General features: G+C 42.8%; 1 protein-coding gene across 2 annotated transcripts in view; it reads right to left on the bottom strand.

Moving 5' to 3' along the window:
- ENOX2 (ecto-NOX disulfide-thiol exchanger 2) overlaps positions 1 to 14,153 on the bottom strand; it is a 46,909-nt gene that overhangs the window by 16,878 nt on the left and 15,878 nt on the right. For both annotated transcript variants that reach the window (XM_035323600.1, XM_035323601.1), the window contains exons 4-8: positions 11,612 to 11,767; positions 7,188 to 7,394; positions 4,444 to 4,677; positions 3,027 to 3,239; positions 1,395 to 1,501 (exon numbers count right to left, since the gene is read on the bottom strand). In XM_035323600.1, coding sequence (XP_035179491.1) covers positions 1,395 to 1,501; positions 3,027 to 3,239; positions 4,444 to 4,677; positions 7,188 to 7,394; positions 11,612 to 11,767 — 917 coding nt within the window. The remainder of the gene's footprint in view (positions 1 to 1,394; positions 1,502 to 3,026; positions 3,240 to 4,443; positions 4,678 to 7,187; positions 7,395 to 11,611; positions 11,768 to 14,153) is intronic.

Here is a 14,153-nt window from a genome sequence, read left to right as displayed (position 1 = left end):
GTGTGTAGAGACAAGACACCGCCACCTATTTACACATCTATCATGGGAACACTTAGACAAGAGTGCTAAACATCCAACTCCTTTCAAGTCCCTCAGCCAAGGATGCCACCTTCCGCGCTCAGACTGATATTCTTCTCAGCACTGCTTTGGGGAACACTGGAAACCAGCTGGGCTGTAAATCATCTTAAGGTCATGCTGAGATGAGAGAGCATATGCCTTGCCAAATTTTTGAAACATAAATGATAACATCTCTAAATTCCTAGCATTTCCACAGTGAATAAAAAATGAATACCTAAACACAGCAGGGTCACTTTAAAAGGCAGGTACTTTTCATAGCAGGTTTTTGGTTTGTTGTTGTTTGCTTTTTCCTACTACTTAGAAGACATCTGTGTACCAGTAAAAACTGGTTCAAGCCTCATGCAACCTGAAAAGGTTAATGAGCAAGAAAAATACAACTTCTTGCTTTTTCTTTCAAAACTATTCATACCCCAAGGTGACAATACTTCTGTTACCACTTAGAGCATTAACCTTTCTTAGGAAGGAACACAAAAATGAGATTCTACAGAAGAAGAGCTCTAACCTACCATGGGGCTGTTCCTCTTGGAAGCCCTCCACATTCCCAGGAGCACAACAATCTCCCCCAGCCTTCCTCAGGCCAGACACAAAGCATCAAGATGTGCTCCACTGCCAGGTGCAGCCAAGCAACGAGACATCCCTACTACACAGGTGACATAAGGCAGCACATATTTCATCTCAGACTCCAGGACAAGTATCTGACAAAATCATCACTTTGCAAAGAGACAGTTTTTTCTGATGTTGTAACTGAATCAAATAAGATGAGATAAGGGACTGAAGACTATTCTTCCACTTGCAGGAACAGCAGTTCGAGTAACATTCTTCCATCATCCCCACCCTTGCCACCATCTTTAAAACCTTTTTTCCACTAATAATGTAGCTGCATGAGATAAATATATGAACGTGAGAACGTCTTGCCTCAAGTTTTCAAGACTGTCCAGCTGCCATTATTTCAATCTCTCAAATCTTTCAAGAAAAATGGGGAAAAAAAAAGCTGATCTTGGTCATGATACTTGCTTTCTTTAACATCTCTCTAGAAATACTTCTTGCTTTAACATTAAAACAGTAGAAAACAGATCTATATTTATTATTATTGTGCACAACTTCAATTGGCATTCAGATCTTAATATATTGCTTCTAGTAACACAAGTACAATGAGCAAATTTATTACCTGCAACACAAGAGACGACTGAGTAATTCCCATCTTACACTGTGAATTAAGACGTCATTACCCACGCGAGCATTGTGCAAACATAAAATCAATATCCTGACATGAAAGAGACTGGCTGGAGAATCTAACACAATAGAAAATTACCAACCTCTGCTTGTTTGCACCACACGCTGATGTTCTTACGCTGAGCTTTCGTGAAATGGTCCCAAGCCTTTTGTTTGGAGGCAGAATGGTACACGGCCACTATCTGCTCGACTGTAGTATCAAATCAGCAGTCAAATCAGGCCAGAATATCATCCAGAGAGGGCGAACAAAGGAGTAAAGGAGTAAAAGAGTGGAATCAGGCAGGTGGTTTGGCTAACCTTTTGTCATAACACTGTACTGTGCTGAAGCCATGCTCAGGACTCTGTGCCTGGAAAGGAAAGTATGGACTTCACCAGGCCCTGATCAACTGGGAAAACTTCATCTGCACTCAACTGGAAAAAATGAAGGCATATGTTGCACAGAAAAAAAGAATCGTTCAAACACACTGAGCAGCACTGCTTGTGAGTGCAACAGATACACCTAGGTAGCATTTGCTCTCTAACATTTCCTCTCGCAACTGGGAAAGCTAGCACTTCGGATGTTCTTTGGCCCAGTGGGTCCAGTCCTAAAGAACACTGCAACTGCCTGAGCACTGCATCCAATCCATCAGCCATCAACTTTTCGTTTCCTTAGGTTTATTCCTTCTAAAATATTTTTCTAAAAAATTTGCAGAGGTTTTTTGGGAATATGAAGTGCCTCTCCTAGGATGAGAATTCACCCAACAGCGGAAAGCACACCTAGCTGTTTTTTTACCCCACAAATGCAATCTTATAGTAGGCTTAACTCTTATGAAATAAAATAATCTCTCTGCTATTTAGATTAACTAATAAATCTGAAAGTGTCTCGGATACCACTAGGTGTTTTATAGAGATGAGTTGCATGCTGCTGTCTATTACTACTTACTGTGCAGTGCTTACTGTATTGTCTTCTGGACCACGTGCCCATATTGTTTACAGAATTAAAATAAAAATAAAAATCAAGTGTCAGATAAGTAACAGACAAAATTATTGACCTTAAAACTAAAATTAATACTGTTCATATCCTAGCCAATGGGCTCAAGGAGACTTAGTACAATTATGGAAAAAGTACTCTTAAAATCATCAGACTTACTTAAAGAAGGGATGTGTAAGAGGCAATGAGTGATTTGAGGAACTGTTATAAATCACATTCTGGAATAGACCCAATGACTCTTCCTTGATTTCGTGACTTAATAAAGTACTGGGACTTGAACGACCCAGGTTCAAAATTCTACTCTGCAACACGTTTACACTGTAACTTCTTACATTGTGGCTGAGAACAGAGTGTTGGGAACACTCTACTGCGTCCTACCTTTGGTGAATAAATCCTGTACATTTCGCTGAGGCATCAGAATACCAGGAACTTACCTTGTCTGTACACAGAAGTGCAATGTTGATAAGATGATAGAATTTCTAATAGACTATAATTAAAAGAGGAAATAAATTAGGAATTCATGCTCTCCTCCCCCAAGATGTGGACTCTGACGTCAATGAAAAGTTCCACAAGAAAGTTCTGATAAGTTAATGACAAAAGCTTATAAATTAACTGTAGCTGAGTAAAAAGGATTGCCATTTCTTTTTCCTGGAACTTTTTCAGTATGACCTCACCAGACTCTAGAAATTAAGTGTCTTCCCTACAACAACAGACAACCAACATTCAGTGTAAAAATACTACTCACACTGAACCAGAATCCCTGAGAGAGCAAGTTTGAATTTCTCTTTAGCTTCTTCCATCTCCTTCTCGTGAGCTGCCTTCTCATTTACCAATCTGCGAATGTGGCTGTTGGCCGACTGAATCATAGAGTAGAAGTTGTTCGCAGTCCTTCTGTTCACTTCTCCACGCTCTATCCAGGTTAGCAAGGTCTGTACAGCTTCTGAGAACTTTGTGTCATCTGCAGCAAGAAATGACATCTTTAGACCACGGAAGTACAAGTTTGCCTGTACAGATTTCAGATCCTTTCCCTGACGTCACTGAACTACACTCTTTTTCAAAGGTCAACTTACTTATAGTGGCAAATCTGGATTCTTGTAAAGCACAGTATTATCCAAACATGAGACTACACAAAGGAATGCAAGTCTAATATCAAGCTGACAGCAAGCTGTCTTTTGAGGCACAAAAAGAAAGAGGAGAAAATCAACTGCTAAAAACCTACTGGAAAACTTTATATGGCTATTTATACATATTCTTTCTTGACAGCAAATATTCTCTTACTGGAAGAATCAGGCTACAGATGGGGTTTAGGCTTCAGAAGAGGTCTTTTGACTTAGACCTGTCATTTTAACACAAACAGAAAAAAGTTTGGAAGAAACCATTGTACTCAAATATACATTTATTTTTACAAAAACACAACTCTGAAAAAGAGATGGCTGGGAGAGCAGCTCATGGCATAGAGCTGAGAGCTAGGCACAGGAGATGCACTGGAGCAGTACGGCTTACGAGAATCTTCTGTTTATACTCAGAAGCCAGAGGCAACAACGAGCAGCTTGTGTGCAGCCTGAGGGCTCAGTTTGAATGGACTTTCTTGGGAAAGCAAAAAAAAACGTACTATCTATTCTGTCTCATGCCGAAATTCATGTTCTAGTAAAGACCAACAATTAAAAACTTCAGCCCAGGCAGTTAATTTATATTAAACACTGAAAAATCAGGAACATCATGGAGCCAGTAAATTAGATGAGGGTAGATGATAAAGAAATACACAACAAATGTGACAGCTGTCACAATTGCATATTGGGAAAAAGAGATGTATTCTTGATATTAAAACAAAAGGAAATCCAGCAGCACACATTCTTGTATTAGCCATTAGAGGGTTGCAAAAGGGAAGTCTATGCCACCTCTTCCAGAGTAAGTGATGAGATTTTTAAATCCATCTCTGTAACAGTCCAACAGTATCTTCCCCCCTATATTTTGTTTCCTTAACATTATAAGTAATCATCACCAGCTGTTCTTTGTGTAAACTTTAACATACAACGTGAAGCACAAGGGAAGTTACAAAGCTACACCATCAGCTCAGTTCAGAAAGAATACCACTGAAGAACACAACTCCCTGCCTCAGTACCTGTGCAGACAAGTAGCTGCATGCCCACAGAACCACTTACCTTTTAGTTTCTCAGCAATGATGCTGCACTCGTGGTCAGAGTAATGGACAACAGGAGGTGGGGAGGGCGGACGGAAGCGTTCCTCTTCCAGCCTCCTACGATGGCGCTCCTCTCTTGCCAGCATCCGCTGCTTACATTCCCACTCATACAGATCATCCCGAGCCTGTGCAAAATCCACATGCAGGCGCCCAGTGTCCTTCTTGTCGGTGCTGGAGCCTAGCCTGATGCGATAGCCTGGTGGTGATGACAACAGTGTTCAGGTAAGACGGGTGGCTTGCACAGGGCAGTATCTCAGTCTCCATAAACCTAGCAGGACCCACCTGCGACTCCCACAAAGCCAGCAAGTCCCTGAACAGAAGAGTTTATTGAAGAGCTTAGTGCACAGAGTGACTCTGGAGGTGGGACTATCCTCAGTTGCTCTCAAGGGGAAGGCAGAACTGCCTTGGATCCTTCCACACTTTGGCAAAAACTGGAAGTTTGGATGGGAAGATGGGAAATGAGAAGTGAAACACAGCAAAGAGGGTAACAGATGGAGATGCTAGGATGGAAGTGATCTTTGGAACAATCATCTGATTAGAGGGAGGAAAAGGTCAACAAATGCGCATGTCTCCTGTGTGGGAGCAACTCCCACCAGCACTGTTTGCAGGACTCCTTTGGTGGATGCACATCAGACATGATAGAAAGCCCTCATCTGTGGTTACGAAAGGTATGGGGGGGATGTGTGGAAGAAAATATTAATTACAGAGACTTTGTGCAAAGAACAAACCCAGAAACAAAACAACAATTGTGCATGGAGGACACTGATGACCGTGCACACAGCCATAACTTTGATCAGGGAGAACTATAAACAGAGAACGCCTGGAGCTAAAGAGGCTGTATTGGGTTTCATGTAGTATGGGTAACTGCCAAGAGGAAGTTTCCTCAACCTGAAGGATGAGGGGGGGAAGTGGATATTGTCTTCCTGGACTTCAGTAACATCTCGGAGAGTCGCCCCTGTAAGATTCTCAAGAGAGAAGCTGTTAAAATATGGGCTAGGTAAACAGTGAGGTAGATCAAAAACCTGCTGAACAGCAAGACCCAAAGGGTAGCGGTCAGTGGCATAAAGTCTAGTTGAAGGCCTGTAACTAGCAGTGTACCCCATGGGTCAGTACCGGGTCCAGTCCAGTTTAACATCTTCATTAATGATCTGGATGATGCAGTGTGCACCCTTGTAGACGACACCAAATTGAGAGGAGTGGCAGATGCACCAGAGGGCCATGCAGCCACCCAGAGGGACCTGGACATGCTGGAGAAAAAGGCTGACAAGAATCTCATGACCAGGACATGCTGGGAGATACCCAGCTGGGAAGCAACCCAGAAGAAAAGGTCCTGGGGGTACTGCTGGACATCAGCCTGAACATGAGCCAACAATGTGCCCTTGCCACAAAGAAGGCTAATGGTGTCCTGGGGTGCATTAGGCAAAGTATCACCAGCAGGCTGAGGTAGGCGATCCTTTCCCTCTATTCAGCAGTGGTTAGGCCATACCTGGAGTTTTTTGTCCAGTTCTGGGTTCCCCAGTACATGAGAGACATGGAGATATTGGAGATAGTCTAGTGAAGGGCCATGAAAACAAGGAAGAAAATGGAGTATCCTCACAAGGTTCAACAAGGCCAAGTGCAAGGTCCTGCATTGCGGCTGGGGCAATCCCAAGCCCAAATACAGGCTGGGCAGAGAATGGATTGAGAGCAGCCCTGATGAGAAGGACCTGGGTGTTGGTTGACAAGATCAACATGAGCTGGCAATGTGCACTTGCAGCCCAGAAAGCCAACCATATCCTTGGCTACATCAAAAGCAGCGTGGCCAGCAGGGCGAGGGAGGGGATTGTCCCCATCTGCTCTGCTCTTGTGAGACCCCACATGAAGCCCTGCATTCATCTCTGGGGCCACGAGCACAAGGAGGACATTGAGGTATTAGAATGAGTCCAGAGGAGGGCCACAAAGATGATGAAGGGGCTGGAGCACCTCTCCTATGAAGACAGGCTGAAAGAGTTGGCCTGGAGAAGAGAAGGCTCTAGGGAGACCTTACAGTGGCCTTACAGTACCTAAAGGGGGCCTACAGAAAAACTGGGGAGGGACTCTGTCAGGGAGTGTAGTAGTAGGACAAGGGATAATGGCTTTAAACTTAAAGAGGGTAGATATCTAATCTAAAGATATAAGGAGGAAATTCTCCACTATGAGTGTGGTGAGACACTGGAACAGGTTGCCCAGAGAAGCTGTGGATGCCCCATCCCTGGAGGTATTTAAGGCCAGGTTGGATGGGGTTTTGAGCAACCTCATTTAGTGGGAGGTGTCCCTGCCCATAGCAGGGGGGTTGGAGCTAGCTGATTGTTAAGGTCCCTTCCAACCTAAGCCAGTCTGTGAATTCACAGGTAAATGAGCGCTACTGCAAACTTTTAAAGGAACATTCAGCTTCCTCTATAGAATTTACTGGACATTTACCCAAGAAAGATGGGGATGCACTCTGATTGTACTTCATCCCAATATTTTGCAGAGCACCCAAGGTAAAAAAGCATTGCTATCTTTCCTATCAGGCACAGTTTTCAGATATTTAAGCAGAATTGCAGCAATTGCACAAAAAGACATGAACTGACACAACAAGAGACAAGTCTTCCAGTGGCAACAAAGCCTTTCATAGTAATTATAGAGACAACATTACATCTATATCCCAGAATTTTAAGCTGCCTTAACAGACAGAAATATACCTACCAGAAAGATAAAGTGCCTTGTCCACCATGAATTCCTCAGCAAAGCGGATATGACAGAAATTCTTCTTACTCTTCCGAATAGCTATGACTTCTCCACACTGTTCAAACACTTCCATAATGATCTGCTCAGTCCCATTTTCTGGCAGTCCTCCAACAAACACGGTCTTACAGCCTGGGGGCCTCTCTCTTGTTGCTGGAGGGGGCAGATCTGAAAACAGCAACAGAAAGAAAAGAGGCCAGGTGAGGTTTGTCAGAACACGTTCTATTCATTTGCCCATGTGCCCTAACAGGGGTCCTGGATTCCTTCAAATGTGTGATTGTATTGACTTCATTATAGACATTGTATTTGACTTGATTAACAAAGAGTTGTACAAGCATTGCTGAGGTACTCCACAAGAACAAACACATTTACCACCCTGTTTCCAAACAAGAGATCTCAGGAGCGTGAAGCTCTCCAAACACTTTGCCTAAGGCTCACTGGTTCCTATCATAAAACTCGAGCAGCAGCTAGGACCTCGAAAAGTTATCACAGGAGGTGTTACACAGGCACAGCTTCAAGGACTGTCCAAACATACAGAATGAGTAGAACACATACACAGAGGATTCTAAAGCTATACTGAAGTCTATAAGGTCTGTGCCCTGTCGCTGTGCTGGCAGGACTTCTGCAGTCACGGAAAGCCTTGCGAAGTGCTGTGGATTGTTTGACACAACCTTCATTTGCCCACATCGTGATCCCCAAATCCAAATATTATTTTTATTTAGCTATCTTTCACTGGATGCACAGATGCAAGACCAGGACTTTGAACAACATTCAATGATCTATTGGTTGAATAACGTGTATGGTACTGGACTGTGGCCGGTGTGCTAAGGGACAGGTATGCTTGGGATAGGTGAGATAAGTAGTGCTGTACTTAATTACCCTGGTGTGGTCTCTTACGGATAGGCACTGCCCAGACAGCAAGGGAGCTGTCAGCTTTGCATCCTTCCACAGTGGGATGATCCTTCAACATTGCTACCTTTCTGCATTACTTCCTGAAGAAGTCATTACATCCTCTTCTTCCCCGTTGCCAATGGTAGGACGTGTACAAACGGCACAAAGCTGCTGAATGATCCTATGATTCTGTGATTTCAGACATTGCCCAAGTGAGCACATTATCACCTGGCTGTCCTGATGGTGGGATATCAGGGCCATTAGCTGGGACTTGGAGTGCACAACACTGAGCGTGAGCATTACTTGTTTGCCAGCACAAAGATGCATTATACTGTTACACATTCAGAGGGTGGGAAGAGACTTGCAGTGCATCTTCATTCTAACATGGCATTCAAAATTTTTGAACTGGCTTGTAAACAGTTATTTAATTTAAAAAAAAAAAAAACTATTTCTAGGACAGTTAGATGTTATTTTCCTTTTTTTTTTGGTTCTCTGTTTTGGGGTATGGTATACTAATTGATGTATCACGAGACTAGGCATTACCAGAGTTTTATTTAAAATGCTGGGCACGGGAACATAACAGACTCTCACTCTCGGGAGCTCATCAGATTTGGGTGCCATCTGGTGGCACCTTCTTGTGAATTATATAGTGACATGCAGCTAAAAAAAAATCTCCTGCATCTTCTCTGCATAATTAGAGTGTCATATTTCCAGGGAACATCACTGTTTCTGAAAATATTAGGTAAGTTCCTCTTTTAAGAATCAACAATTTCAAGGCTCTCCTATCTGAAACAGCCCCACAGACTTCTGCAGGGCCCCAACACTGTGGCTGAGCTACACAGGCTCAGGGGAGAAGCATGCCTGAGATTGCACTTCATACTTCTATCTTTCCCAGTTCATAACTTTTGTTTATTTTTCTACCTGAAAATTTATTGATGCTTTACTGGGTATGCTTCTCACTCTCTGCTGGTCTGGCAGTTAAGTACAGCTCACAGGATCTGGCACCTTCTTCTCCGAAAACAAGGCAAGCAAAGCCCTGCTTGCAGGCAAAGCTCTGGCTACCTTAGCACACAGCAATCTCAGGAAGACTGGGGGAGTGCTTGCTGCCAAGCTGCTTGCATTAACATAAGGGCTCTGCCATATGTCGGTACCCACTGCAGAAAGCAGAAAAAGGGAACATGATTACATGCAGCTCCTGTCAACCCCAGTAATGTGAACCAAGAGGAGGTGCCCCATTCCAACTACAGGGTGACAAACAGGCCATTAACAGCTGTTAACTCATTTCACAAGTCTTGCAAATAAGTATCTTGTGGTGGAAATCCAGTCTCATGACAAGCCCATCAAAATGGCTTCGCTACTGCGTGTTCAGTATTTTTCCTATTTTCTTCAAAGAGAAAACTAAGTCTTCCAAGACCTGCCCTCTCTCTCTCTGCAATAGCACCTTCCTCTGTTCAAATCAGTCAGTTTAGTGAAGTGATAAATGAAGCAGTACAAGCCCGCATCCCACTGATAATGCTGTGGTAGATCCGTAACCTCTGCTCCTGCTAAGCTGGCTAGAAGTAAAGAGGATTCAAAAGCAATTGTTACATCTTGACATGAACTTTGCTGACAGCATGTACGGGCTCCTGCAAATGTGAGATGCATTACTAAATCTCGATTTGGCCAAGAACTATGTCCTTGCTCAACTGTCAACAGCCTCCCACTGCTACTGGTCTGCTCAGAGCAATAGTACAGCACTGCAGTGCCACAGCTCAACACTGCCCTAGGGACGATATTAATCACATTAGGTCACATATTTCTGTGATTTAAGTCAAACACTTAGTGTATTGCAGTCACGTAACAAGGAGTGACCAAGGCCCCAGCACCAGTCAAGAAGATCAAAGGAGAATAAAACAGCCCCATGGAGTTCATATGTTCCTTCCACTGTGCCCTTTGTAAGTACAGCCTTGTCCTCCCAGCCTCCTAGGTGTCCAAGTGTGCTGTGCACTTCCATGGAACATACCAAACTTTGCTCCATGTATAACAGGAGTATCCAGTATTGAGAAGGTCCCTCCTAAATCTGTTAACAGCCTTGGCAGCATTGCTTAGATGTGATGTAGACCCAATACAAAACTTTAGTACTAATTACCAGACCAGGAACTAGCTTCACACCACCATTTGGCAAAACTAAACTTTGTACTGCAGCTGCACACGCTTCACACTTACCTGCTCGACCGCCACCTGCACACACAGATCCATACTACCTGTAACAGTGATATTGATGTAATTATCTACGTAATTTAGGTTATAACTCAGAAACCAAGAATGGCATGTTCCCAGCAGGAACATTCTTTGATTCCCAGTACAGAATATGGACCACAGAAAGAAGTTAGGTAGGAAAGCTCCTTCCTCAGGAGCAACACTAATAGGAAGAGGAATCTAATACACCCAGCATACTACATGCCAACATGGTCGCCTCCATTAAGTGCTGAAAGCTGTCAGTAGATGTTCAGTGAGGTTCAAGAGCAATTTCAAGTTGTCCAGATGGAATGAATCTACAATGGTGATGGCCCTGTAATAAGTCCCAGGGGAAAAAAAGGGAAGTCTGCTCCTTATTTTTTCTGATGAGGAAGATAGCCAGTGGAGCCCAGATGGTAAGCATCATGGGGATTTAAGAAGGTCTACTGGGCATTAGAAGGCAGGCTCCTGCAGAACACCAGATAGAGCTCACTATCTCAGGCTCCCACCATGCTCATGTGGAACACGGCTGGGAAACTGCAGTTTTTGTTAAGGCTGCTCTTGAGTTTCTGCTGCAGCATACAGTCCACACTGAACATTATTTGTCAAACACGCTTTGTTTTCTGAATCAGCCACTACATAGTTGTGGAAAGCAAAACAGCCACAGCATTAGCATTTATGACCTTTTTTCTGAACCCTAAAAAGTGAGGAAACATTCCTTTAATTCCCTGAGACAAAATCACTGAGATCTGAAATCCCCTGTTATTCAGATTTTTCAGGATTGGGAGACAGAGGTCATGAGCATGTCTTCACACTAATGTGCATGCACCAGCACGTGGAAGAAAAAAACAATGCAAGAGCAACACTCCCCCAGAGGCATATGGGCCTGCAATCATGGGATAAGGCCGAGCAACACTTTCCCCAGCATAAAAGAGGTATTAACATTGCAGCTGGCACTTCTGTACTACCACTATTCATCTGTGTAGTTTCCAGTTCCAGGAACTGAAATATTTTCCTTCCCAATCCTTATTAATCTAACTGAACTGAAAACACTATTTATTGAAATTACAAATGCTCAATGACAAAAGCAGAATTTTCCTACGTCTCTGTCACCTGTTTTTCAGCATCACGCTTTTGAGCATGGAGACTCACCCCACAGCAGCTATGTCCAGCAGTGCAATGGCTCTTCTCTCATATTTTTATATACATATTTTTATACACATACACACATATTCATATACAGACAGAAAGAAGCCAAAACAGAAATAGACACTTACGTGGGTTAGGTGGGAAGAGGGTGCAGCTTTTGCAGTGAATGATCTCCTTCACAGCAGGCATATCTGGAGGAATGGGAGGAGGGACTATCCCCAAGCCTGGCATCATGGGGTTGATTGGAGGGATTCCGGTCATCACCCCAAGAGCAGGATCAAAATCTAAACGGGGGAGAGAATAAGGGAGTCAGTTTTGGACTTACACAGTAATTGTTCATTCAGACAGCAAAGTAAGTACTCCACCCACATGCACCAGTGAAAATTAGCTGAATAAACAGCAACACAGAGGGATTTAGTTCACCAGAAAACTTTACATTTACACCCTTAGAAAAACTTTTAAAAAAACATGTCAATTTCCTCAGCCAAATAGACATCCTCAGTTTGAATAAACTACTTCCCTTTCTACTCCATAGATACCATCTCTTATCTAGCATCAAAACCTTTCCCAGTATTATATTGCCTATAAAAAAAAATAATAATCCGTGATGTATGGAAACAGTGTAAAAGCAAACTCAGCTCAATTTTATTAAGTAGCTAAGTAGTGCAGACAGCTTGTGACATGGCATTAAGGGCACCGCCTTGCACACTAGACAACTGCAGGAATTTCAGCAGCTAAGAGCATGCCAGAAGTAATCTAGGTAAAATGCACAGGAGCATTTAAGGAAATACTTTACCATTAAGTGTAACCTGCAATGGCAACACACATCTTACCCTGCTTAACTCGTTTCTAGGCTTTACTTAGTATTCTGACTACATCTGAATAAGTAGCATTTTATTCTGAATTTGCTCTTACATTTAAGCTCCAATGCTAACTAAAGCTAGAGAGAATTATCAAACGAGACGTATTTTATCTGTTCTGAAGCTGTGAACCCTGGGGAAGCAATACTTGCATGCAACCAGAATAGAAACCATATACATAAATTCCTTAGAAAGAAAGCTCACGAGTTTGAGAATGTCAGCAGCTAAACTTTAAGGACAACCAACACCACCAGGGCCAGCTGGTACTATCAGGTTGAGATCTCAGGAATAATTTCCTCTTGCAGGTGCACTTCATCTTCTCTGTTGTGTACCACCATTCCTCTCTCTGTAGCAGAAGAAACTCTGAGGATCTAGGCAATCCCCAAAATACCACAAAACACTACCACTGAATGCATTATCCTGAGCACTATGGAACCTTTGAATCCGGCTGCTTTTTTTCAGATGTAGGCAGATAAGATTTATTTTGTAAGGCACAGATGAAAATCACAAATAGGCAGAACTGAGTGGTGCAAGGCAGCACTTTCCTTTGATCCTAAGCTGGCATCATTTCAGATTCTATCCATATCCCTTATGCAGGCAAGCAGCTTTGTACTCTTCTCTTTGCAAATACTACTTAGAAAAAGCTCTTTGGCTGAACAATAATCTGGATGCAAGACAGCTTGTAGCGCACAAATTGGATGTCTGAGTTTGGTAGCTGAATTTTATTTTCCTTTGTATTTTAAAATATTCTATCTGGGGCTACGTTTCTACACAGTTTATGTGCATTGCTTTGTTCGCAGTACAAGCATCGCCATTTCACACCACACATGAACAGTGTCACAGTACAAACACAAATCCTCTGCCATGAAGAAAATCCTCTGCCATGAAGCAGACTTTTCAGAGAAGGGAAAATAAACTTTCCTGAAGCCAGTTGTGGAAAAAATGGATTTAAAGACACATGTGAATTTTATCCTTATGGCATATACTAGTTTATTCACAATCACTTAACACTAATTAAGTCTGTGATACCTGGCTTGCAATGTGTGACATTAAAGTTACAGAATTTTAGTATTTAAACTTTCATGTAGATCTCACAAATTATGCTGCTGAAAAGCCCAGGCAGACAGCACTGTTTTCAGCTATTTTAAACAGTATTTTCACTTGTCTAAAAAAAGGATCAGCACATATGCTGGTGCCACACAACTCCCCTGAAACATACACTGGTTATTAGTTTACAGAGGAAATAGATTGCAAGGTATGACTTTCAGATCTAGGATTAGGCTGGGGCTGAATGATCAACGATATACCTGTATGTCTGCTATCACAGGGTAGGATTTGCTTCTTCTATTGCAATCTTCCATGAAAGTGTTCTTTGAGCTGGGGTTTGGCTCACAAGCTTGGAGCAGCAAAGAGAAAATGCAAAGATGCCACCCCACCCCAGATCCCTGGGATTTAAAGTCATGTGCTGGTAAATTGAAGTTCAAGATGAAGGTCACCTTGTGAATGGCTGCGACCTTCAGTGGTAACACTTGAAGATGTGAGATAGCAGGAGAAAAACTAAAGGGCTTAGTCCTGAGCAAGTAGTATCTTGATGCAACCTGAAACAATGACATCACCACTGAAAGCAAACTGAAATACAAGCACGGTTACAGTCCCGTTCCCAAAGGGCTGAAAGAACACTTGCCAAAACCAATGTCCTAACCTTCAACTTACCAATACATCTTTCAGATCTCAAGGGTTTACAATGGGATGCTTCTTGCCAAAAAGGAGGGAAGTATCATCAGTGCCAGTAAACTCAATCCCAGCTGCG

The sequence above is a fragment of the Oxyura jamaicensis genome, chromosome 4 (genome assembly GCF_011077185.1).
Source record: "Oxyura jamaicensis isolate SHBP4307 breed ruddy duck chromosome 4, BPBGC_Ojam_1.0, whole genome shotgun sequence".
Taxonomy (NCBI): domain Eukaryota; kingdom Metazoa; phylum Chordata; class Aves; order Anseriformes; family Anatidae; genus Oxyura; species Oxyura jamaicensis.
Note: the sequence above shows the minus strand (reverse complement) of the source record. Positions and strands in the feature narration are given on the sequence as shown.